This window comes from Narcine bancroftii, chromosome 1 (genome assembly GCF_036971445.1).
Source record: "Narcine bancroftii isolate sNarBan1 chromosome 1, sNarBan1.hap1, whole genome shotgun sequence".
In the NCBI taxonomy this organism is placed as follows: Eukaryota; Metazoa; Chordata; class Chondrichthyes; order Torpediniformes; family Narcinidae; genus Narcine; species Narcine bancroftii.
This window is the reverse complement of record NC_091469.1, coordinates 3,962,339-3,988,797: the sequence shown is the minus strand read 5'-3', so window position 1 is coordinate 3,988,797 and position 26,459 is coordinate 3,962,339. Positions and strand designations below refer to the sequence as shown.

The 26,459-nt window shown below is 38.0% G+C and overlaps 1 protein-coding gene across 13 annotated transcripts in view; it reads right to left on the bottom strand.

Moving 5' to 3' along the window:
• Positions 1-26,459, bottom strand: part of sptan1 (spectrin alpha, non-erythrocytic 1) — a 288,463-nt gene that overhangs the window by 108,683 nt on the left and 153,321 nt on the right. For all 13 annotated transcript variants that reach the window (XM_069918941.1, XM_069918885.1, XM_069918909.1 and 10 more), the window contains 9 exons: positions 25,935-26,089; positions 24,775-24,910; positions 24,039-24,140; positions 19,336-19,473; positions 16,007-16,117; positions 15,840-15,917; positions 15,381-15,536; positions 14,530-14,734; positions 11,855-12,036 (listed from right to left, as the gene is read on the bottom strand). In XM_069918941.1, the coding sequence (XP_069775042.1) occupies positions 11,855-12,036; positions 14,530-14,734; positions 15,381-15,536; positions 15,840-15,917; positions 16,007-16,117; positions 19,336-19,473; positions 24,039-24,140; positions 24,775-24,910; positions 25,935-26,089 (1,263 nt within the window). The remainder of the gene's footprint in view (positions 1-11,854; positions 12,037-14,529; positions 14,735-15,380; positions 15,537-15,839; positions 15,918-16,006; positions 16,118-19,335; positions 19,474-24,038; positions 24,141-24,774; positions 24,911-25,934; positions 26,090-26,459) is intronic.

The following is a 26,459-nucleotide window of genomic DNA, read 5'->3' as shown; positions in this document are numbered from 1 at the left end:
CTGCTGCTAGGCACCTGAAAGCTGCTAGCCACTTTGCCTTGCTGTTTTCAGGTGCCGAGGTGGAGCACTCTGAACCAGAGAATATACCTCCCCGAGGAGGGTTAGGTAAGTGCTCCTCGTTGCCAGGTTCTCCACTTTCAGATGGCCACCTGACAGCCGTATTCGGGTATTTTAGGCGGCTTTACATTCGAGTATTCTGGCCACCTGAAAGCACCTTTAGAGTAATCATATGCTGCTCCCAGAATTATCTCCCATTCTCAGTAACTTAAGTCTCACCAGAACTGGTCTTAGTCTCCGGTCGCCAGCTCTTCTGGGTCCAAGTGTTCCGTGAGCTCTCTTGATGTGGAGTTTTTCTCCAAGTTTGTCTTCTCCCAACACGTGGGATCCATTTTTAAGAAAAGTTCACTGGGTCTCTTCCCTCGATTCCTTTAGTCGATGGAACAATGTAAAACTGGGGAGTCGGGTCTCTGGTCTTAGTCTCTGGTTGCCAGCTCTTCTGGGTCCAAGTTTTCGGTGAGCTCTCTTGATATGGAGTTTTTCTCCAAGTTTGTTTTCTCCCAACACGTGGGATCCATTTTTAAGAAAAGTTCACTGGGTCTCTTCCCTCGATTCCTTTAGTCGAGGGAACAATGTCCGTCGACGAACATTCTCCAATTTTGTCAAGCAGTCCTTGTTATCCAACTCCCATTCTTTGGGTTTTCTTTCCCCCCCGAAAGCCTCAGGTTTTATGCATTTTTATCAAATCACTCTCTGCTTGACCCACTCTCTCCATCAAGTCTTCAACAATTTTTCATTTTGTTCATATTCTCATCTCATCACCATTTCAACACATGAATTGTTTACATAAATTCTCCATTTTTTCAACGATGATGCTCAATTCTTGACCCAACTCCCCAGTTTTACCTTGTTCTGCCAGTCCTGTCGCCATTTTTTGCACCACTCCTTTTCGGACTTTGGCCCGACGTTCCCGGTTGAATAGGAGCTTCTATCTTTATTCTCGGCTGCTTTGGCTTCTTCATGCTAGTTTTATCCATTTTTGATGAAGAAAATCTTGTTTTTCAAGTTTTGACCTGCTATTTAGTACTCTTCACAGAGAGCTCAACCAAAACATGCCTGTCTAAATCCTTCAATTGGTCATGCCCCCTTCCAAATCTGCCAATTTTTTATGGCAAAGTCTTATAAAACTTAACTCATTTCCACAACAGCACAGATGCTGTTCAATTTCAAAAAAAAAACAAGAATAGAGTTACTGGCATTAGATAATTCCACATGTAAAGAGAGAGAGAAAAAAAATCAGTAACAATCCTGTGTCTCAGACGAGGTTGGCAGAGATCAAAAATCCAATTCTCTTACAAAATATTGCACACGAATACTCAAAGGGAGTGGTTCTCAAAATTTAGCTACATAGAAGATAATAATTGAGATGTAAACAATAACAAAGTTCTTGGGAAACATCTCAAACATTTCCAGTTGTTAAATGCTCAGATAAATTAGATAGTTATAAGCCTATTCAAATTTATCATAATCTTTCATTGCAATATTCACCTCAAGATTTACAAAATATGGACTACAAGGAAATGTTGAGATTTGAATGCCTGTACTATCTGCAATTGATATAGCAGCATTCTATTAAAACAAACATGAAAAAGGAAAACACAAGAGACATGACAGCCCATACCTACTCTACAATTTAGTAACACTACAACTGATCTTTTGACAGTGTCACTTTTCAACGCAAGTCTTCCTTGATACATTTTGAACATAATCAGCAAACGACTCCACAGTTTGCAAGGGACAAATTCCAAATTCCTACACAATCTTCGGCACGTGGAAAATGAAGTAATAGAGAAACTACATGAATATGGCACATGGAATATAATATGGACAGATGTGAAGTAATCCACCATTTGGCAGCAAAAAAAAATTTTTTTATGTTCCAGATTTCAGATTTATTATCAGCGTACACAACCCGGATTCCTTTTTCCTGCAGCAGCAGAATTACCACTAATTGGTCGTGCAAAAAATAAACTGCACACAGCATGAACATGTAAACAATCAAAAGAACTGTAAAGAGATAATGAATGTAAACAAATTGACTGTGCAATACAGAGAGAACAAAGAAAATCAATAAAGTGCACAAGTAAGACTCCTTAAATGAGTCCCTGATTGAGTTTGTTGATAAGAAGTCCGATAGTAGAGAGGTAGCAGCTGTTCCTGAACCTGGTGGTGCAAATCTTGCGGCACCTATACCTCTTTCCTGATGGCAGCAGCGAGAACAGAGCATATGCTGGGTAGCGTGGGTCTTTGATGATTGCTGCTGCTCTCCAACGGCAGTGTTTCCTGTAGATGTACTCAATAGTGGGGAGGGGTTTGCCTCTAATGTCTTGGGCTGTGTGCACTACCTTTTGGAGGGCTTGATGCTCGGGGTATTGGCGTTCCCATACCAGAACATGATGCAGCTGGTCAGCACACTTTCCTCCACACATCTGTAGAAATTTTCCAGGGTTTCTGATGCCATGTCAAACCTCCGCAAATTCCTGAGGAAGAAGAGGCACTGATGTGCTTTCTTCATGATGCCATTGTGTTGAGTCCAGAAAAGATCCTCCCAGATGGTACTCCAGGAACCTAAATCTGATCCCCCAATAATCACTGGATTGCACACCTCTGGTTTTCCTTTCCTGAAGTCAACAATCAGCTCCTTAGCTTTGGTGACACTGAGTGTGAGGTTGTTGTTGGTGCACCATTCAGCCAAGTTTTCAATCTCCACCCTATATGCTGACTCACCTCCATTCTTTTTTTAAAATTTTTTTAATTTTCACACAATGAACCATATTAACCAAAATACACTCAAACATTTCCCTCTTGAATACAGTGTCATTTTCTCCCCTCCCTCCTTCCCCACCCCCCTCCCAACCCACTAAATGTTCAACATATACAATAAACCTATTAAACAATGTCATCACACAATTAAAATAAACAAGAAAATTGTGCCATCTACTTTTACACACTGGGTCAGTTTATTTCGTCTTCTTCTCATTCTGTCATTTTAGGGCGTGGAGGTCCGCAGTAGGCCCTCTCTGTTGTGTTCCATGTACGGTTCCCAAATTTGTTCGAATAATTTTAAAAATAATGTCACAGTACATATTATTTTTTCCAATGGAATATATTTATTCATTTTTATGTCCCATTGCTGTACTCTCAGGCTCTCTTCGATTTCCAGGTTGACATTAAACATTTTTTTGCTAAGGCTAAGGCTATCATAATAAATCTTTTTTGTGCTTCATCCAAATTGAGGCCTAGTTCTTTACTTCTCATATTACTTAGAAGAAAGATCTCTGGATTTTTTGGAATGTTGCTTTTAGTGATTTAATTTAATACCTGATTTAGATCTCCCCAAAACTTTTCCACTTTCTCACATGCCCAAATTGCACGTACTGTTGTTCCCGTTTCCTTCTTACAGCAAAAACATCCATCTGATACTGTTGGGTCCCATTTATTTAACTTTTGGGGCGAGGTATATAGCCTGTGTAACCAATTATATTGTATCATGAGTAACCTCGTGTTTATTGTATTTCTCATAGTTCCGGAACATAGCTTTTCCCATTTTTCATTTTTTATCTTTTATGTTTAGATCTTGTTCCCACTTTTGTTTGGGTTTACAGCTTATTTCATCGTTCTCTTTCTATTGCAGCTTGATGTACAGGTTTGTTATAAATCTTTAATTATCATTGTGTCTGTAATCATATATTCAAAGCTGCTTCCTTCTGGTAACCTCAGCCTGCTTCCCAGTTTGTCCTTCAAGTAGGTTTTCAGTTGGTGGTATGCAAACATTGTACCGTGAGTTATACCATATTTGTCCTTCAGTTGTTCAAAAGATAATAATTTATTTCCCGAAAAACAATTTTCTATTCTTTTGATCCCTTTTCTCTCCCATTCTCTAAAGGAAAGGTTATCTATTGTGATAGGGATTAGTTAATTTTGCATCAATATTAATTTTGGTAGTTGGTAATTTGTTTTTTTCCTTTCTACGTGAATCTTCTTCCAAATGTTGAACAGATGGTGCAGTACTGGTGAACTTCTATGTTGCACCAGCTTTTCATCCCACTTATAAAGTATATGTTCTGGTACCTTCTCCCCTATTTTATCTAGCTCTAACCTGGTCCAATCTGGTTTTTCCCTTGTTTGATAAAAATCTGATAGATATCTTAATTGTGCTACACTTTAATAATTCTTAAAGTTTGGTAGCTGTAAGCCCCCTTGTTTGTACCATTCTGTTAATTTATCTAGCGCTATCCTCGGTTTCCCCCTTTCCATAAGAATTTCCTTATTATTTTCTTTAGCTCATTGAAGAAGTTCTCTGTTTAGGGAATTGGTAACGATTGAAATAGATATTGTATCCTTGGGAAGATATTCATTTTAATGCAATTTACCCTTCCTATCAGTGTTAGTGGTCAGTCTTTCCAATGTTCTAAGTCATCTTGTAATTTCTTCATTAATGGCTGATAATTTAATTTGGAAAGATGGCCTAGATTATTATCTAGTCGAATATCTAGGTATCGGATTGTTTGTGTTTGCCATTTAAATGGTCATTCTTTCTTAAACTTTGTGAAATCCACATTATTCATTGGCATCGCTTCACTTTTATTTGCATTGATCTTGTACCCCGATACTTCTCCATATTCCTTCAATTTCTTATGTAATTCTTGCATTGATAATTCTGGTTCTGTTAAGTATACTATGATGTCATCTGCAAATAGACTGATTTTATATTCCTTCTCTTTTATTTTTATCCCTTTTATTTTATTTTCTGTTCTTATCAGTTCTGCCAAGGGTTCTATAGCTAATGCGAACAGTGAGGGAGATAGTGGACATCCCTTCCTAGTTGACCTTCTTAATTTAAATTGGTTTGATATATAATCCACTTACTGTCACCTTTGCCAATGGTCCCTGATATAATGCAATTAATATATTTCTCTGGTAGATTGAACCTCTGCAGTACTTTGAATAAATAATTCCATTCTACCCTGTCAAAGTCTTTCTCTGCGTCTAAAGCAACTGCCACTGTTGGTGTCTTGTTTCCTTATACTGCATGGATTAAGTTAATGAACTTACAGATATTGTGCATTGTTCGTCTTTTTTTTAATAAATCCAGTTTGATCTAGTTTTACTATTTTTGGTACACAGTCGGCCAATCTGTTTGCTAATAGTTTAGCTATTATCTTATAATCCGTGTTAAGTAGAGATATTGGTCTATACGATGCTGGTGTTAGTGGATCTTTCCCTGTCTTTGGTATTACTGCTGTTTTACCTGAATCTGGCATGTTTTGTGTTTCTTCAATCTGGTTTATTACTTCCAGGAGAGGAGGAATTAATAAGTCTTAAATGTTTTATAGAATTCTATTGGGAGTCCATCCTCTCCTGGCGTTTTATTGTTCGGTAGCTTTTTTAATATATCCTGTATTTACTCGATTTCAAATGGTTTTATCAATTTGTTTTACTCCTCTTGCAATTTTGGTAGTTCAATTTTAGCTAGAAACTCATCTATTTTGTCTTCTTTCCCATACTTCTCAGTTCGGTATAATTACTCGTAGAACTCCTTGAAGTTTTCATTGATCTCTGTTGGGTTATATGTAATTTGTTTGTCCTTTTTCCTTGATGCCAAGACCGTTCTTTTAGCTTGTTCTGTTTTAAGCTGCCAAGCTAGTATTTTGTGTGGTTTTTCTCCAGTTCATAATACCTCTGCTTTGTCTTCATTATGTTCTTCTCCACCTTATACGTTTGTAGTGTTTCGTATTTTATTGTTTTTGTCCAATTCTCTTCTTTTTGTTGTATCTTCCCTTGTTGCTAGTTCTTTTTCTGTACTTACTATTTCCCTTTCCAGCTGTTCTATTTCTCGATTGTAGTCCTTCTTCATTTTAGTTACATAACTTATTATCTACCCTCTGATGAAAGCTTTCATTGCATCCCATAATATAAATTTATCTTTCACTGATTCCTTATTTATTTGAAAGTACATTTTAATTTGGCGCTCAATTAATTCTCTAAAATCCTGTCTTTTAAGTAGCATGGAGTTTAATCTCCATCTATACGTTCTTGGTGGGGTGTCCTCCAGCTCTATTGCTTATAACAGGGGAGAGTGATTCTATAACAATCTAGCTTTATATTCCGTTTTCCTAACTCTCCCTTGGGTATGGGCTGACAGAAGGAACAGGTCAATCCTTGAGTATGTTTTATATCTACTCGCATAATATGAGTATTCCTTCTCCTTTGGGTGTTGTCTCCTCCATATATCCATATGTTGCATTTCCTGCATTGATTTAACCATAAATTTGGCTACTTTGTTCTTTCTGCTAGTCTTTTGTCCAGTTTTATCCATCTTTGAATCTAAATTAAAGTTAAAGTCCCCTCCTATCAATATATTCCCCTGCGTATCTACAATCTTCAAAAAGATATCTTGCATAAACTTTTGATCCTCTTCATTAGGTGCATATATATTGAGCAAATTCCAAAATTCTGAATATATCTGACACTTTATCATTACATACCTCCCTGCTGGATCTATTATTTCCTCCTCTATTTTGATTGGTACATTTTTATTGATTAATATAGCTACACCTCTGGATTTTGAGTTATATGATGCTCCCGTTACATGCCCTAACCAGTCTGTCCTTAATTTCTTGTGTTCCATTTCAGTTAGATGCATTTTCTGCACAAATGCTATGTCAATTTTTTCTTTTTTCAGTAAATTTAATAGCCTCCTCCTTTTGATTTGGTTATGTATTCCATTAATATTTATAGTCATATAGTTCAACATGGCCATTTCATACTCTGTTTACATCTCATTTCCGCTTACTTACCACCATTTTTTCCCATTTCCATTTCTCAGTTTTCTTTTTTTGAACCCACTGTATGACAACACTTATAAAACATAAGATATTTCAACCATTCCCACATCTAAAATTCCCTTAACCCCAAGTAATCCCCCCCCTCTCTGAGTCGCCCCTTGTCCCTTGCTGGGCAACCACAACTCCCCTCTCCATTCGGACTGCGAACTCATTCGCAAGTGTCAACTGATTTCGCAGTGACTGTTATTCTCTCCCACCCAACCCCCTCCAGAAAAGACTTTTATCTTCCCATTACAACAAAGCTCCCCCTCATTTCTTCTCTTTTTCTTTTATTTATTATTAATTTTATTTTGTTAACCCCTCTTTTTTCCCCCCTTCTCCCTTACTTCCCTTTTCTTCCCTCCTTTACTTCTTACTTATACATTATTTTTTCGTCTTCATATGTAGTTTGTCTTCATTCTTGGTTCTTGTTACATCTCTTCATCTCTCTTTCTGTCATGCAGGTGTTCTGCAAATTTTCGTGTTTTCTCCGGATCCAAGAACAGTCCGTTTTGCTGCCCCGGGATAACTATTTTAAGCACCACTGGGTATCTTAACATAAATTTATAGCCTTTCTTCCATCGGATTGATTTTGCTACGTTAAACTCCTTCCTCTTCTTCAGGAGCTCAAAACTTATGTCTAGGTAGAAAAAAAAATTTTGACCTTTGTATTCCAGTGGTTTTTTTGTCTTCTCTCATTTTATTTTTATTTTATTTTCTATTGTTGTGTATCTCAGGAATTTTACTAAAATGGATCTTGGTTTTTGTTGTGACTGTGGTTTCGGGGTTAATGTTCTGTGTGCCCTTTCTATTTCAATTCCTTCCTGCATTTCTGGCATTCCCAGGACTTTTGGGATCCATTCTTTTATAAATTCTTTCATATCTTTGCCTTCTTCATCTTCCTTAAGGCCCACTATCTTTATATTGTTTCTCCTACTATAGTTTTCCATTATATCCATCTTCTGAGCTAACAACTCCTGTGTTTCTTTAACTTTTTTATCATTTTCTTCCAATTTTCTTTTTAAGTTGTTCACTTCCATTTCTACCACCATTACACGTTCTTCCACATTTTCTAATCTTTTCCCTACATCTGTTATGACCAGCTCTATTCTACTCACTTTTTCTTCTGTACTTTTCATTTTTCTTTTTATTTCATTAAATTCTAGTGTCAGCCATTCTCTTAATGCTTTCATATATTCTTGAAAAAATGTTTTATCTATGTACTGCCCATTCATTTTACCTCCTATTCCTCTGTGCAGAGCTTGTTGTTCTCCTCCTTCTTCTTCTGTGTCTGCTCTTGGGTTTGTGTTTCTATTTCTCTTCCTTGTATCTGTGTCTCTTCTGACTTTCTTGTTGAGCTGCTTGTCTCAGTTTGTTGGGTTTTTTTTCCCCATGGTGTCTTGATGTTGGTCCTCTTCTTCTGGGTTGGTTATCTGTTGTGTCTCTAGTTTCCTTTTTTCATTCTCACCTCTCCCGTTCCCGTTGTTTTCTTTATCTTCCAGCTGGGACCCTGCTGTCGGGTCTCTCTCAGCTGTTCGTGCTGTGCAGTTTCTTCACTCCACAGCTGGTTCCCCCCCCCCCCCTCCCCCCTCCCCCCCCTCGTTGTCGTGCACATGCGCACCTCTGTTTGGCTCCGTGAGCCATCTTTGCAGTTGGTGGGTCGCGACCCTGCGGGGTCTCCACTAACCTCGGGGAGTGTGCTCCTCTTTCCACGGCGGGTCCCTGCTTTTTCGTGCAGGTAAGGCCTTCATCTTTCTCTTCCGGGGTCTTTCTTTCTTCTTTTCTTCCTGTTGTTTTTGGCTTTTCTTTCTTAGGTGCCATTTTCTCCACATCTTTATTTTTTATTTGTTGTGATTTGTGTGTCTGGGGCTTTGTTTTTTCTTCACTCTTTTCCTACTTTTCTGGAGAGGGCTGGTATTCTCCTACCGGCCACTACTCCATCACATGACTCCTCCCACTCACCTCCATTCTTTATACATATATCATGGTATCATCAGCAAATTTGTAGATGATGTTATTGTCATATCGAGCTACAGAGTCACAGGTGCAAAGCAGGGAGTAGAGCAGGGGGGGCAGCTAGTTTTAAATCCCATTACAGATAGAATATCCCTTCTCCAAAATACATGGAACCATAAGTATTTTGGATTACCGTTTAAAAAATGCACTCATTCACTCACATTTAAAGATATGTGTATTCACATTACAATACAAGTACCCCGTACTTTACGGAAACTGCCAAAATGTTTGGCCTGGAAGTCAGCCTGAAGAAAACTGAGATCCTCCATCAGCCAGCTCCCCACCATGACTACCAGCTCCCCCACATCTCCATTGGGCACACAGAACTCAAAACGGTCAACCAGTTTACCTACCTCGGCTGCACCATTTCATCGGTGCAAGGATCGACAATGAGATAGACAACAGACTCGCCAAGGCAAATAGCGCCTTTGGAAGACTACACAGAGTCTGGAAAAACAACCACCTGAAGAAACACACAAAGATAAGCGTATACAGAGCCGTTGTCATACCCACACTCCTGTTTGGCTCCAAATCATGGGTCCTCTACTGGCATCACCTACGGCTCCTAGAACGCTTCCATCAGCGCTGTCTCCGCTCCATCCTCAACATTCATTGGAGTGACTTCATCACCAACATCGAAGTACTCGAGCTGGCAGAGTACGCAAGCTGTTGAAAACCCAACTGCGCTGGGTGGGTCACGTCTCCAGAATGGAGGACCATCACCTTCCCAAGATCGTGTTATATGGCGAGCTCTCCACTGGCCACCGAGACAGAGGTGCACCAAAGAAGAGGTACAAGGACTGCTTAAAGAAATCTCTTGGTGCCTGCCACATTGACTATTGCCAGTGGGCTGATGTCGCTTCCAACCGTACATCTTGGCGCCTCACAGTTCGGCGGGCAGCAACCTCCTTTGAAGAAGACCACAGAGCCCACTTCACTGACAAAAGACAAAGGAGGAAAACCCCAACACCAACCAACCAATTTTCCCTTGCAACCGCTGCAACCGTGCCTGCCTGTCCCGCATCGGACTTGTCAGTCACCAACGAGCCTGCAGCAGATGTGGACATACCCCTCCATAAATCTTCGTCCGCGAAGCCAAGCCAAAGAAAAGAAAGACAAGTACCCCGTACATACTCGATTAATCGTCAATTTTTTTTTGACAACTTTTGTGGCAAAAAAAAAGCGGTCAACTTTTACATGAGTCAAACTTTTAACCTCACGAGTACCTACCTCGATCAAGGTGTCAGGAGATCAGATAGCTATGACTGTATGGCAAGTTCATGGTCAAGGCGTCAGTAGCTCAGATGGGTGGGTGCAGGGGCGAGAATCCGTGTTTGGGAGTTTGGATGGGTAGGCTCTGGGGCAAGGATCCACAGTTGGGTGTTCAGATGGGTGGCAGCCAGTAGTGTCACTAGGGTTGGTGTCACCCGATGCAGTATCTCATGGTGTCACCCTCCCCCACCCCATGGACTAAGTGTACCGAGCATAGAAGAAACAGGTGTGTGTTCATTGTATGTCTGGGGTGGCGGCAGCAATGTGCTAAGCCGGGGTGGGCTCTGACCAGAGTGCATTAAAAGGTTCAAAAAGTAAATTAGCATGGCAATTTTAACCTGTAGGTACATTGATACATGTAAGCTGGTCTTAAGAAAAAAAGTTTTTGTTGTTATAACTACAGGGATATTTTTATAAAAAAGTATGACATTTCTGCTGAAACACTGCACAAAAATTTTATGGACAGTCATTTTGATGTCACACCCCCCCCCTCCCCCACCGATGGTGTCACCTGGTGTGGTCTGCACCCCCTAGTGACTCCAGTGCAGGCAGCAGGGGAAAGAATCTGCGGTTGGAATGTCAGGTGCTTGGATGGGAGGGTGACCGAGGCCAAAAATAGATGGGTCGACTTTTTACATGGGTCATATAAAAAACACTCAATTTTTAGGCCAAAAAAATGGGGTCGACTATTACACGAGTATATACGATATTTAAACATGCACAAGTTAACTGAAGTAGACATTGAAAAATCTACACTCAATAATACACTACTTGCATCCACTACATCCCATACTCTGATCGGGATTTCTGAACTCTATTACCTTTTACCTTATGGGACCATGAACGAATAAAGTTTTAGATTTTGGTTTTCGGGTATTCAGATAGGGGTACTTAATCTGTATTCATTGGAAGCAAATAATGTCAATAGTGAACTGAAGAACATTTGAAATAGGAAAAGGATTGGACTAATATTTATTATCTTTGAACTTGTGGGTACTGTCCTTGAATCTATGGAGTAGTAATCAGTGAACCCACCATTTTCCAGATGCCTTCTTTAAAACTAGATGATGCAGATTACTATATCTGGAGATTTACTTTGGTACTGGAGTCATTTAATTCTGCAGTTTCTGAGGTGTATTTGTGCAAATACATAAAATGTTTGTTTAATTTTTCTCTCTCATTATTTTCCAATATAATTTCTCCTATCATTTTGTATTAGATACATGTTAAGCAATTTTTTTTCCTTCTATATATCTCAAAGAAGACTTCATTTTTTAATCTTACGCACTAGCCTATGTTTCCTTTCCTTATTGAGGCCCTGATGTGACATCACTTATTATTTTAGCTTTGTGGGATCAGGTAAATAAATAAATTACATAGAAAATAAGTCCTAGTTTGGCATCATATCTCCACTGAATTAATTGGTTTCAGCCTTGAATCAGTTAGGGTGCTCTAAAGAACATAGGAACGTTAGAAAAGGTTACTACTTTTAACTGTTGCTTATTAATATTTAATTGCATGATACGGACATCAAGGAGGAATACAACGAAGACTGACTATAGTTGGAAAACATTAAGCATCTGGATAGAGAACAAAAGGGCACCCTGCACCCATGCAAGAAATCAACATCTTCAAGAGACAAGACTGAAGATTCTAAATTGAAAGTTCAGCACTTTTCATACCTGGTGTGCTGCAATATCAGCTTCCAGTAGTGCATGCTTCTTCTGCAGATTCTGTACACTAGTCAGATCCTTTCCATAATCATCTGATGAAAGGTGACCTTCAACTTCATATAACCAAAGTTCAATATCTTCAACATTTCGGTTAAATTGTTGCTGTTGGTTGGCTTCACGTAGTTTTATACCTGCATAAAAGTGAAGGTCACATGAATGATGCAATAGTTTTACTCCGATAATATTCTCCTGTCCTTCCTCTCCTGTTGTGAAGGTTGAATCAAACTAGTAAACCCAGAGGCCTCAGCAAATAATCCAGGCAACAGTGGAATTAACTTCCAGATTATTAAAATCATATGGTCATAGCAACAACCAAAAAAATTTGATTCTCAAACAAGCCCTCAGCCTTCAATGGAGAAAATTTGTCATTCCTCCAAAGAGTAGCTTAATGACTCTAGCATACAGCAATATGGCCAACTACCATCTGAAATTATCAAGCATACCCCTTTAGTTGCATCATAACTTTAAAAATAACCTGTCAGAAAGCTGGCATCAATTTTGGCACCCAAGTGCAGACATTACAGTTACTACAGATGATTCTGTAAATTACTCTTTACCAAAATCTGAAGTTTGATATTTAAATTATGAAAGTTGTTCCAAAATTCACAGAACCATAATTTATGGAAAATATGCCAAACTTTTCCATCACAATTCCTGGTTACATCTGGTCCCACCAGCATGCCAGCCATACCAGAGATGGAGGAGATCAAAGATGGAGGAAGCAGCTCTGAGAGGCCTCAAAAGTGACTGTAGCCCCACTAAAGTCTCATGCATCGGGTTAAGCATGAATCAATAAACCTCTTCCTGTACAATATATCAAAGGTCAAAGAATTTCTAACTATTCATCACATATCTACATCAAAACAATTATACAGTAATTTGAAATCAAGACATTTAGAAGTGTCTGACAGGATGCACAAACATAACTTAACACTAATATTTCATAGAGATTTATGACATAAAAAGCTGTATCCATACCAGAACAGAAAATGGACATTTCAAGTTATTTCTTCTCCACAATTTTCAGTCTTGAATTGATACTCTTTATGCTTATCCATGTACCTTTTAATTTGATGAGGGTATCTACTCCCAATCATCATTTCTGGCAGATAGTTCCAGACCCTACCACTCCGCACAATTTTTCAAATACTCTCTAATCTTTCTTCAATTAAAATACATTTCCCCAAATAAAAACACAGTACAACTCCAATTATCCAAAATGGTCAGAACCAGGCCAATGTCAGATAAATGGTCTTTTCAGCAAACTGGTCATTTTTTAAAAACAGCCCAGTATCAACAGCAAATCACTTTTAAATTGTACCATTGTATTTAAACAAAAAACAAGGGAAGGCCTTTTAACCATTAAAATAATGTTTAATTCTCACAAAAAATGCTGGCCACCTCCAACACCTCTCCACCCTGACACGTCCAACCGCCAATCATCAACACAAACCCACCTCTGCTTGCCAGTGGAACACTCCTGCCTCCCCAGTCACCAGAGCTTCTGACCCCAACACCCGAGTCCCGACTCTGAATCCTCTCCTAGACCAACCACACACGCACACCGGTAGGCTAAGTGGATAGTTCGGAGTCAGCATCGGGAGCTCTGCTGTGCCAAGGAAGGAGGGAAGGGGAGAGAGGGAAGGGCCTCTCTTTGATGACGCTGGGAGAAAGGATTATTCCAACCGCTTGCGGATGGGAAACAGCAGCGTGAATATTGAGAGAAAAAGTTGGTGAGAAAAGGTAAAGAAGAAATGTAAAGGGAGAGAGTTACTTGAAGCAAGGACAATCATCGAGTGAATTTTTTTCCAAACCTGTGAGGTCAGTTCGGCTCCGAAAAAAATTTTGGTTGAGTATTTCGGAGAATCGGAGTTGACCTGTAACTCCAATCAAGTTAAGTGCTCTTTTATAAAATACTTCTTTGAATACCCTCCAATGGTTTCATATCCTTCCTCTGGAACAAAATTAGTTGTTACCACTCAAGTGGCTTATACAGATTTGCTGTGGTCTTATGTTCCAGGGCTAGGCCTTGGTCACGTATCCTCAATGCCTTCAAGAAGACCTTCAGGAATCAACGGACATGCATTCTTACAACTCTCTCTTCAACAGTTTCTTGTTGTATCATGTATTCTTTTACCTTGGATCCTCCATTCGCCTCATCTGAAATATCTCCAGATTTAATTCCATTTGCTATTTTTGTGCACACATTGGTTTCTTCGAGGAGCCTAAAAACTATCTATTCAGACAAACAATATTGAAATTTTGGTCTCACTGATAAATTTTTCAAGTAGGAACTGTGCTACAATTGCTCTTATGTCATTGTTAAATGGAAGGCAGTGTCATGGGGTGACTTAAAAAAAGATTGGAAGCAGGGAAAAACACAAGTGTTCAGATATCTTATCTTCTAATGATTGAACAGTCAGTGACAGGACACAACTCAGCAGCATTTCCCACAACTTGGACACACATAAAGGTAGTTGCCAGACAGTGGTGTGGGAGAAGAAAACCTCCATTGAACCATTGTTAATACTATCAACAAAATCAAGTCTTTTCTAGCTTTAACATCAAGGCAGTTCTTGACAACATTATTTGATCCATACAAAACATCTATATCGTCTTCTGACCTTTCATTTCTGTGGCCTCAAGCAGTCTTTTCCACAAAGAAGTTACTTCATTCATACGAGCCGACACTTCATCTGAAGCATAGTGGTTAGCATCAATCAGTTCCTGCCCAGCTTTCTGTAGAGTGTCAATGCGACTCTCGTTGGCAGTCAGTTCTGCTTCAAAAGCCTGATGTTTTTGAACCTTTCCTTGCAAGTTGGAGGGGTCCTAGATCCAAATCAAAAAGTTACAAAGTTGTTTAGAATTGTTTAAAATATAATCTATTTTGATTCCCAGTGAAGTTCTGGTCACCAGATTACAAGAAGGTTGAAGAAACTTTGGAGAGGGTGCAGAGAAAATTTAACAGGATGTTGCCTGAATTAGAGAGTGTATCTTATGAGGCAAGGTTAACTGAGCTAGAGCTTTTCTCTTTGGAGCAAAGGATGAGAGGACTACAAGATTATGAGATGGACAGCCAACACCATTTTCCTGGGGCAACAGTAGCAAACAACAGAGGATATCTGTAAAGGTAAGAGGAGAAAAGTTTAGAGGAGAGATCAGGGGTAAGTTTTTTTTTAAAAAAAAGTAGTGGGTGCCTGGAATACATTGCCAGGGTGGTGGTAGAAGCTGGTACAATAGGGCCATTTAAAAGGCTGACAGGCACCTGGATGCAAGAAAAAAATGAAGGGTTATGGGTGTGAGGAAAAGAAGGTATAGGTAGAGATAATGTCATGGGGTGAAGGGCTTTTACTGTGCTGCAATGTTCTAAGCTGCTCCAGAATGGATGACAGAACAATGCTGCAAGCACTAAATTTTGCTCAGCATAATTTGTATATGAAACTGTAGCACTTGTGACAATTCAGTACAATCTCACCTTGTGAGCTTCATCAGTGGCAGTTTTCATCTTTTCATTTATCCAACTCTTCAACTCATCGGAGTCACGGAAAAACTGCTGCAGACTGAAGGAGTTCTCCAACGCGACTCGGCGATACATGGCACGTTCATGGAGAACATTCCGGCGACTCAGCAGCTATAAGTATGTTAACAAGAGGATGAGAAACACATATTCAAAGAGGAAAAAAAATGAAGAGCTCTGGGGAAAAATATAACTGATTGAAGAAGTTTTTGCATTAAGCCAGGACAGGGATTCATTGCCCCCTGAAACGCTTTACAATTTGATAAGATCAGCCAATCCTAGTGGGAAGAGGTTTCCATCCTATGCATTAGATATGTGTTGTAATAATTAATACATATTCATTGAATAATTACAATATTTCAAAACCTTTCTAAGCAAAAACCTATGAACATTCAGAATAAAGCTGTACAAAGTTACCGCGTCACGACGTGCTGCAACATCTTCCTTTGCATAATGATCATTCTGAATCAGTTTTGTAGCAAATTCTTCTAATGCCTGATTGGAGAAAAGTGTATTGGTTATATATAAAAAACAAGTGCATATGAAGAATATCTGGAATGGAAAGAATTTTGCCACATTCACACCGTAATTTTCTCTTCTTGAGCACCAAGAGACTTATCAAAATCTTCATGCTTTTTCAGAAGAGCTTCCACACTATCAAGTGAATCTCCCAAGTCTTCATTCAATAAGAAAGCCTGTGAAAGAACAAAAGTTCAAACAGAACAATTAGTCCACCCCAAATATAATTCCATACATTTACCACTACCTCCAGAAAGAGATTTCAAAACATTCAAATCACAGCATTTAAAATTAGTGCTCTGGGCAACATTCAAACAAATTAGAAGACAAAATGACAATTAATATTTTGGTCATCTTTCTGATGAAATAATATTTTGTTCATCTGAACATGTATGGAATCTGGGGTGAAACACAGAAGTCTGAAGACACTGTGATTGTAGTATAAAGACAGAAATGCTGGAGAAACTCAAAGGTCTCACAGTGTCTATAAGAGATAGAGATACATAACTGACATTTTGGGCCTGAGTTCTTAAGCAGGGGCCTGAGTTAAAAGACAAGGAACAAAGGAAGAATGAGCAGGAGGTGTACAGACCAATAGACAAAAGGTGTTAATTATTTATGGAAAGGAAGATGGGAGAGAGGGGAGGGGGATGTTTTCGGCTCTGTGGAAATAGCTGGGGGAAAGACGACAAAGGAGAGAGCTTGAGGAAAGAAGACATGGATTTTAACTTTGATTTGAAATAGCATATTGAGAGGTTGAATTAAGGTTCAAAGGTTTCTTTTATTGTCACATAATAATACATTAAAAATGTAACATACATAATACAGGCACTCTTGTTAGAAAACTGCAATATTATCCTGCTGCTTATACAGCAAGATTTTTCCAGTATTCTTATACTGAACAGATGTATAAGGGTATTAAAGGTTACGGAGAGAAGGTGGGGACGGGGTACTGAACTTTAAGATCAGCCATGATCTCGTGGAATGGCGGAGCAGGCTCGAAGGGTCGAATGACCTACTCCTGCTCCTATCTTCTATGTTTCTATGCATCATCGAAGTTATATATTCATTATCCTACAATCTAATCTGTAATTTTCAGTTGAGGACCACATCTTTTAACTATCAAATAAACACGCAAATATCAAAGAGAAATTCTATCCCCAAACTGAAAATAACTGAGAGCAAATCACCATCTGGTTCAGAATGTTGATTAGAATATATTTATTCTGGCCACAACTTATGACAAATGGTGGCAACTCCCAAGCTTAACTTTCTTGATCAGAACAACAAAACAAAGTTTAAGATTCAAACAACTCAATACTTGATTAAGTCCAGAGTACAGAAGGTGCAGGAATTATTTTGAAGGAAAAAACAAAGTAGATGCGTAAAAAAGTGTGGGCAAAAAATCAAGGAAAATACAGATTTTAAAAATAAGTAAAAAGGAAAACAGTACTCTATTATAATCTAAAAGGTCTATGGTGGGAATGTAGCTATGGACAACATAAGAATTGTTTGAGCAGAGTGACTGATGACAGGTTTATTGACTGGAAGGCTGCTTGATACAGGATTCTACATATGGTGCAGAGAAATAAGTATGCTTATCCACTTTATAACAATCTAAATGAAGCATGATCAGAAAGTTTGGATACAGAACAAAAGTGAACACAGAAAATGCTTTAGACTGCAAAGTATATGCAATGGATTGGTCAGGTAGGTTTAAAAAAAGTGGCAAATGAAATTCAATCCAAAGAAATGCATGGTAATGCATTTGGGAAGATCAAATAAAGCAAGCAAATGCATATTGAGAATCAGAATCAGAATTTATCGTCATGAAATTCAGTGTTTTGTGGCAGCAGCATAATGCAAACATTCATATATAACCATCTTACAACATTACTATAAAAAATTTAAAAAATAGTTGTGCACAAAAAGTAAGGCAGTGTCTTTGGTTCATTGATTATTCAGGAATCTGATGGCAGCAGGGAAGAAGCTGTCCTTGTGCCGTTGAGTGCTCATCTTCAGGCTCCTGCACATTCTTCCCCATTGGTGGCAGTGAAGCAGGTGTGGCCTGGGTGTAAGGGTCTTTCAGGATAGATGCTGCTTTTTTAAGACATCACCTCATGTAGATGTCCTTAGGCCGAGTTAACAACCCTCTGGTTTATTCATGACCTGAGATTTGGCACCTCCATACCAGGCAGTAATGCCACCAGCCAGAATGCTCTCCAAGATATACGTATAGAAGTTTTCAGGAGTTTTTGGTGACATACCAAATCTCCTCAGACACCTCACTAAGTATAGCGACTAAGGAGCCACCTTTGTGATTGCATTAACATGGAGGCTCCAGGACAGATCCTCGGAGATGTTGACCCTCTCCACCACTGAGCCCTCGATGAGGACTGGGTTGTGTTCCCCTGACTTCCTCCTGCAGTCCACAATCATCCCTTGGTTTTGCTGACATTGAGCACAAGGTTGTTGTCGTTACACCATTCAACGAGCTGATCTATCTCCCTCCTATACGTTTCCTCATTGCCGTTTGTGATTCTGCTGACAAATGTAGTGTCATCAGCAAACTTGTAGATAGCATTAGAATTGTGCCTGGCCACTCAGTCATGGGTGTATAATGTGCAGAACAGTGGGCACACATCCTTCGGGTGCACCTGTTTTGATGATCAGTGAAGAGATTTGTATTGCCTGTGGTCTTCCAATGAGAAAATCAAGGATCCAGTTGCAGAGAGGGGTAATGAGGCCTGGAGTTTGTAGCTTCTTGACCAGCAATGAGGGAACAATGGTATTGAAGGCCAAGCTGTAATCTATGAAGAGCAGCCATATGTATGAATTGCTATTTTTGAGGTGATCCAGAGCTGAGTAGAGAGCCAACGATATTGCATCTACAGTGGAGCTATTTAGACAATAGGCAAATTGTAGTGGGCCCAGATCTTTGCTAGGTACGTGGTAATTTTGGCCAGTAAAACACAGAAGCACAGTAACGGAGAGATTGCTATTATCCACATTATTCAAGGAGCACATACACAAATTGCTCAAAAGGTCAGATGTATAAGGTGGATATAAAAACCGATGGGTTGTTTTCTTTTATTGGCCAAGGCACAGAGCAGGTACATCACGATGAAATTGTGCAAAACTACAAAAATACAACTCAAAGTAGGAGTACAATTCTGAGCACCATTACACAGGAAATGGTAGAGCCTGAGGGGGCATTGAGGTGGTTGTTGCCAGAGATCCAGGACATGATTGGCTATGTTGCAGTTGAAAACATAATAGTTGAAGTCCTATAGAATTAACTATAATAGGCAAAGTCAACTGGGGAAAAAACAAATAATTCAACAATGGCTGAAATTAAACAGTACGAAAATTAACACAAAGAATGTGAACTTACTTCCTGTTTGCTCATCCAGTTATCCACCTGCTCAGTGTCACGGTAGAAGAGCTGTAGATCCATGCACTGCTCATACTGGTGTCTACGAAGTTCCCACAAGTCCAGGAGAGAAACCTTTTCCTCAGCAAGAATTCCCAGCTAAACAATAAATCAAGAAATATTGTCATTAGTTTCAAACTTAAACAGACACAATATATATTCCTTCACAATTATTTGAATTCACAGAAAAAAAATTTAAATCTCTAAAAAAAATTAATTTTTCAGTTATGCAGAAAAGTCAGAATCAGAATTTTTTTTTTTTTTTTTTTTTTTTAATTTTTTATTTTTCACACCATAAATCACAATAGCCATGATATACACTTTTTCTTTTCCACACATTTACAGTGACTTTTTCTCCCTCCCCCCTCCCTCCTCCCAAGCCACCCCCCCATCCCTCCCCCCTCTCATCCATTTTAGTTATACAATCTAGGTTGCATTAATTCAGTTAGACAATGTTGTCATTCAACAAAAATACACCAGAAATTCTACTGAGTCCATTTTTTTCTTCTCTTCTCCTTCCATCAACTTAGGTAATGTTTGTTCCCGGTAGGTTTTCGCTATTGTATTTAATGTAAGGCTCCCATACTTGTTCGAATATTTCAATATTATTTCTTAAACTATATGTTATTTTTTCTAATGGAATACATTTATTCATTTCTATATACCATTGTTGTATTTTCAAATTATCTTCCAATTTCCAGGTTGACATAATACATTTTTTTGCTACAGCTAGGGCTATCTTAACAAATCTTTTTTGTGCATCCTCCAAGTCAATTCCAAATTCTTTATTTTTTATGTTACTTAGGAGAAAGATCTCTGGATTCTTTGGTATATTGTTTTCTGTTATTTTATTTAATATCTGATTGAGATCATCCCAAAATTTTTCTACTCTCTCACATGTCCAGATTGCATGAATTGTTGTTCCCCTTTCTTTTTTACATCGAAAACATCTATCAGATACTGTTGGGTCCCATTTATTTAACTTTTGCGGTGTAATGTATAGTCTGTGTAACCAATTATATTGTATCATACGCAGCCTCGTATTTATTGTATTTCTCATCGTTCCAGAGCATAACTTCTCCCATGTTTCCTTTTTTATCTTTATATTTAAATCTTGTTCCCATTTTTGTTTAGTTTTACCATTTGTTTCCTCATTTTCCTTTTCTTGCAGTTTAATATACATATTTTTTATAAATCTTTTGATTAACATTGTATCTGTAATCACATATTCAAGGTTACTTCCCTCTGGTAAACTCAAGTTGCTTCCTAATTTATCTTTCAAGTAGGATCTCAGTTGGTAATATGCCAGCGCTGTATCTCCCGTTATATTGTACTTATCTCTCATTTGTTCAAAGGATAAGAATCTACTTCCTGAAAAACAATTTTCTATTCTTTTAATCCCTTTTTTTTTCCCATTTTCTAAAGGCAAGGTTGTCTATTGTAAAAGGGAGTAGCTTATTTTGCGTCAATATTAGTTTTGGTATTTGGTAATTTATTTTATTTCTTTCTACATGAATCTTCTTCCATATATTGAGGAGATGGTGTAATACTGGAGAAGTTCTATGTTGTACCAATTTTTCGTCCCATTTATATAATATGTGTTCAGGTATCTTTTCCCCTATTTTATCTAATTCTAGTCTCGTCCAGTCTGGTTTTTCCCTTGTTTGATAAAAATCTGATAGGTACCTTAATTGTGCGGCTCTATAATAATTTTTGAAGTTTGGCAATTGTAAGCCTCCTTGTTTATACCATTCTGTTAATTTGTCTAGTGCTATCCTCGGTTTCCCCCCTCTCCATAAAAATCTCCTTATTATTTTCTTTAACTCTTTGAAGAATTTTTCTGTCAGTTGTATTGGCAATGCCTGAAATAAGTATAGTATCCTTGGAAAAATGTTCATTTTAATACAGTTTATCCTTCCTATCAGTGTTAGTGGTAGCTCTTTCCAATGCTCTAAATCGTCCTGTAGTTTTTTCATTAGTGGAGAATCAGAATTTAATGTCATGAAATTCATTGTAAAACCCAGATTAAACATAATAGTATATAATACAAAGGCAATTAGACATCAAAGCATGGACCTTATTCAAATCAAAGAGGCCAACTTATAAGTACAAGGGTGATAAGCCAAATGATTTTGATGACAAACATTCAGACATGAACATCAACCACCACATTGGCCAGATCAAGCATATCATCCCTCATCTTCACCTCGTTCCCTGTGGTAATGATAACCACCAACTCTAAAACCATTCTTCACACAGCATCTTCCCATGTATCTATAAGTGGTTTTCAAACTTTTTCTTTCCACTCATATACCACTTTATGTAATCCGTATGTCATAGGTGCTCTGTGATTAGCAAGAAATTACTTAAGGTGGTATGCGAGTGGGGGGAAAAAAGGTTGAGAACCACTGCTCTGGACCCAATTCTTACTGAAATATTTTGCTTAAAGAAAATTGTCATTGGCCCATTTCATTTGGAGTTATGAAACTGTGCACATAACGAGTCAATTAGGTACAATTAAAACAGTGGTTTTCAAACATTTTCTTTCCACTCACATACCACCTGAAGCAATCCCTTACTAATCACAGAGCACCTATGGCATAGGGATAAAGTGGTATGTAGTGGAAAGAAAAAATTTGAAAACACTGAATAGGAAATGCAAAATCTACAATTTTACTTTTCCCACCCTCAAGGGCATCAATTATTTATTTTCAGTGACAGTCATTTTTTTTTTCCAAAATTTGTTGCAATTAATTTAATTTTGAGAAATTAAATACCAGTTGATTAATCAGTTAACAATAAATCTCTATTCACTTGAACGCATCTGGTTATTTCATGTTATATTCACCTCTTCACTCCCATTATCCCTCTATCTTCAGACTCCGAGACAGTTCCAAAGTTCAACTCAAATCAATGAACAAATTCTAATTTTTCAAAGATTCAATTTTTCCTCAGGATTCAATACATTCATCAAATTCTCATTACAACTTCTGGTTCCAATTTTTCCACATACCATTCATTAACAATGGCTCTTCTACTCCCACTTAGATTTGTGTTTCTTACAATTCATGTTAGCCTTGCATCACCATTTTTCTATTTCAATTATACCTACCTTTCATCTCATTTCTTTCCTGTACTCCCTACTTTGTAAGTTTACACTTTGGCATTGTTATATTTATTTTCATCAAACTAAATAATAACCAACTTCAAATAACATAACATAACAATTACAGCACGGAAACAGGCCATTAGGCCCTTCTAGTCCGCACCGAACCAAACACCCCTTTCTAGTCCCACCTCCCTGCACAATGCCCATAACCCTCCATCTTCTTCTCATCCATATACCTGTCCAACCTTTTCTTAAATAATACAATTGACTCCGCTGCCACTATTTCTCCCGGAAGCTCATTCCACACGGCTACCACTCTCTGAGTAAAGAAGTTCCCCCTCATGTTACCGCTAAACCTCTGCCCCTTAATTCTTAACTCATGTCCTCTTGTTTTAATCTTTCCTCCCCTTAACGGAAATAGTCTATCCACATCCACTCTGTCTATCCCTTTCATAATCTTAAATACTTCTATCAAATCCCCTCTCAACCTTCTACGCTCCAAAGAATAAAGACCTAATCTGTCCAATCTCTCCCTATACTCTAGATGCTTTAACCCAGGTAACATTCTGGTAAAACAGAAAATGCTAAAAATGCCCAGCAGTTCAAGCAACATCAGGTTTTTGATCTGATGTTTTTCATTATTCAGTGTCTGACATGATGAGTACTTCCAACATGATTTTTTTAACTCTGATGTACTGCTTTACTTCATCTAGTCATTAATTCTACTTTGCAATTTTTTCTGCCAGCTGAAGTTCTCATTGATTGTGCAAATATTTAAACAGTATTCGTCACATTTCTTTCAGACATCTTTTTAATCACTTTTGATAAAATCAGAATTAAAAACAGAAACACAAACAAATATTTTTCTAACACATTTGAGACTTATTTTAAAGAACAATTGCTACATTTGGAGTGAGATATGAATCAAAGCTAATAATTTTCTCATTAGTAGTAAGGAAGCAGTACCAGTATTACCCCTGGGATGATTCAACAAATATACAGGCTATCAACCAAGGCAGCATGCAAATCCAATTTACTTTTAGATGCAAGTTTTGGAGGGAGCTCCCCAACATGTGAAATATGGGTTGCATAAGCAACTGCAACCAATATCAATTTTTATGTATCATTTCTGTCTGCCTGGACTAAAGGACCATGTGGATCAAAATTTATTAATAAGCCATTGCATCAATGGTAATATAGTAGAAGTTGTAGGTTTTACTCATCAAACTTCAGATCTAGCATCTATTACATTGCATAGTTAGTGTAAATAATCAAGGACAATATTTTAACTGTGCATTTTCACCCAGGCATACAATGCAAACAAAAAAAAATCCAGAGGAATTTAGCTTTACTTGTCCTGAAAGGGCACAATTGTCAATGATCACACCATCTGAGAGAACTAATAGCAACGATCATTAAGATTCAATAATTCCAAAAGGAAAACATTATAATTTTATTTAAAGCTGACTTGCAAAAGTATTCCCATCCTTAAAAATGAAGTTCTGCTATCACTACTAATTTTTTTTTTGCAAATTTCAATCTGCATGTTCTGTACCTTCTCTCGTACTTCTTCAGAGGCATAGTGCCCACCAGCAAGCAGGGCCTCTCCTGCTTCATCAGTGGTCTTGAAACTGTCTTCATGAGCATCAATTTCACCCTTAAAAATATCATGTAAATATGAGTAAATTTCAGCCTTTTTTCTGTTCAGGTCATTAAAAAATACACCTGAAAGCTTTCTACAAATATTAATATTAATTTTTCATAATAATATTCCGTTTCAACAAGAAATGTTATCATTACTGATGCAAAATTTCTACATCTACACTTTGTAAATGGTTCCAATTAAAAAAAATTGATCCAAAAATACCAAAGCTGGAAACAGCCTGTTTATCTCCAAACCCAATAACAGGTATGATTAATACCATTCATTACTATTTTGCACTTGAATGAACTAGAAGACTATTAAAATCAGCCAGGCATCAGAAGCATTCTATTGGCACCATGCAAGTGGTGACAGCTGAAAAGAATGCGCACACATTAAGGGGCGCTGTTAGTTCAACCGTGCAAACTTGCAGGTGTCCAGTGAAGTTTCAGCACTCCTATTGGGCCCATCCGCCTAGTCTTACTTATCTGAATATTTATTTATTTCCTGGGTGGTTTTTTTTGGCCAGTTGTTTGTGTTTCTAGTTGACTGAATTCCAGGTAATGGGGATTTTACTGTATTTAGTTAATCATTTTCATCCCTCATCAACCTATCTTACAAATGAAGAATATCAGAAGACTAGAATCACCTTGTGTTCCTGATGTCGATCTAATAATGCCTCTGCTCCAGCCACATCATTTGCCAATTCGTCAGCACTAATGAGAGCTTTCATTTCAGTTACCCAGCTTGTCAGGTCACGGAAATCAGCTAGAAAACGTTGCAACCTACAAAAAATATAGTATTATCCTAAACTTGGTCACTTTCATGAATAATTCACTAAATATCACCAAATGGTGAACAGTAGAAGGAGGAAATTTAATCCACCCAGCACTGTAGTTGTTCAACCTAAACACAATATGGTGGAAGAATTCAACAGGTCAAGTAGTATTGGTGGAAGAAAAGGAATGGTCAACATTTTGATCCAAAATCCTCAATAAAAGGCTCCACCCCAAAGCATCAACAATTCTTTTTCTCCCAGAGGCCACTTGACCTGCTGGTTCCTCTGGCAGATTGTGTTCAGTTTCAGTTTCCAATATATGCAGTCTCCTATGGTTGTTCAAGTCTTGTGTTTAATTCTACTTAATTCAAACTAATGACTCCCATTCAAAGAAATGACCCCCAGATAATCGAAAGGGGAAACATCAAGACAAAAGGCCAAAGCAAACAAAAAGGTTTTAAGAATAGTGATGGAAAATGATTCCGGGATACGCTGAGCTACAAAGGGAAGCTAGAAACATGAGGAGTGGTGATACAAATGAGACAAGAGTTGCAGAGCTCAAGATAAGATGGAGAGAAGTCAGGGCATGTTTTTATTGTGGAGGACAAAAGAAGACATTGGCCAACAAGCAAAAACGGAAGAGTGATGGTTCAATACACGATATACATTTGGATAAAATCAGCAAAGCTTTGAATGAGTTCAAGGCTGAATGGTGGAAGATGAGAAGCTGGCTGGGAGCAGTTTGGAATAATCAAATTTGGGAGATGAATAGGTTTGAGCACCAGATGAACTGAACCCAGTGCAGTTATGTTAATTATCCTGTGAGAGAAAACCACCCATGAATTCTTTAACATCACTGTTACGTCAACATGACATTGGTTTTATAAAATTAGAAACCCTATTTTTGGTTACTCTAATGTAAGGTTGCAAGATATAGATTAGTAACACCAGCTAAAAATTAAGCAAATTTCCATTTCACTCCATTCAAGGTTTTAAGTGAGGCCAATAGTCCCTTTCGCCATTGCTTTCACCTGTATGAGTCATCCAGTCGTGTATGTCTTTGTGCTGCCAAGGTGCGGATTCGCTCCCAGTTTTGAATGAGCTCTTCTTGTTTGACCTGAATCTGGGCTGCATTCTGTGGGTGTGACTGTTGCAGACGATCTGCTTCAGAAGTAAGTGCCTTTACCTGTGCAGAAAGGTAAAAAGTTAAAATATCAATGCTATTGCGAGTATTTCCCTTTATTATCGCTTGGGCAGCATGCAGACTTTGTTGTTTGACTCGTTAAAATGAATAGCCCATTCTAAAATAGCATTCAACTTTTCCACTGTTTATTAGAACTATCAAAACAATTAAACTATACTTAAAACAGTTAATAAAATGGACAATAAAATATTATATATTAATACTTTCAAAAGAATAATCAAAGAAATAATCAAAAGAATTTATCTCAACTGTCTACATTTTTGCCCTGGTTCTATCCAGTACAATACAAAGGCAAATTCAAAACTAACTTGTTTATATTAAACACGCAGAAAAAAATAACTTGGTTAAAAAA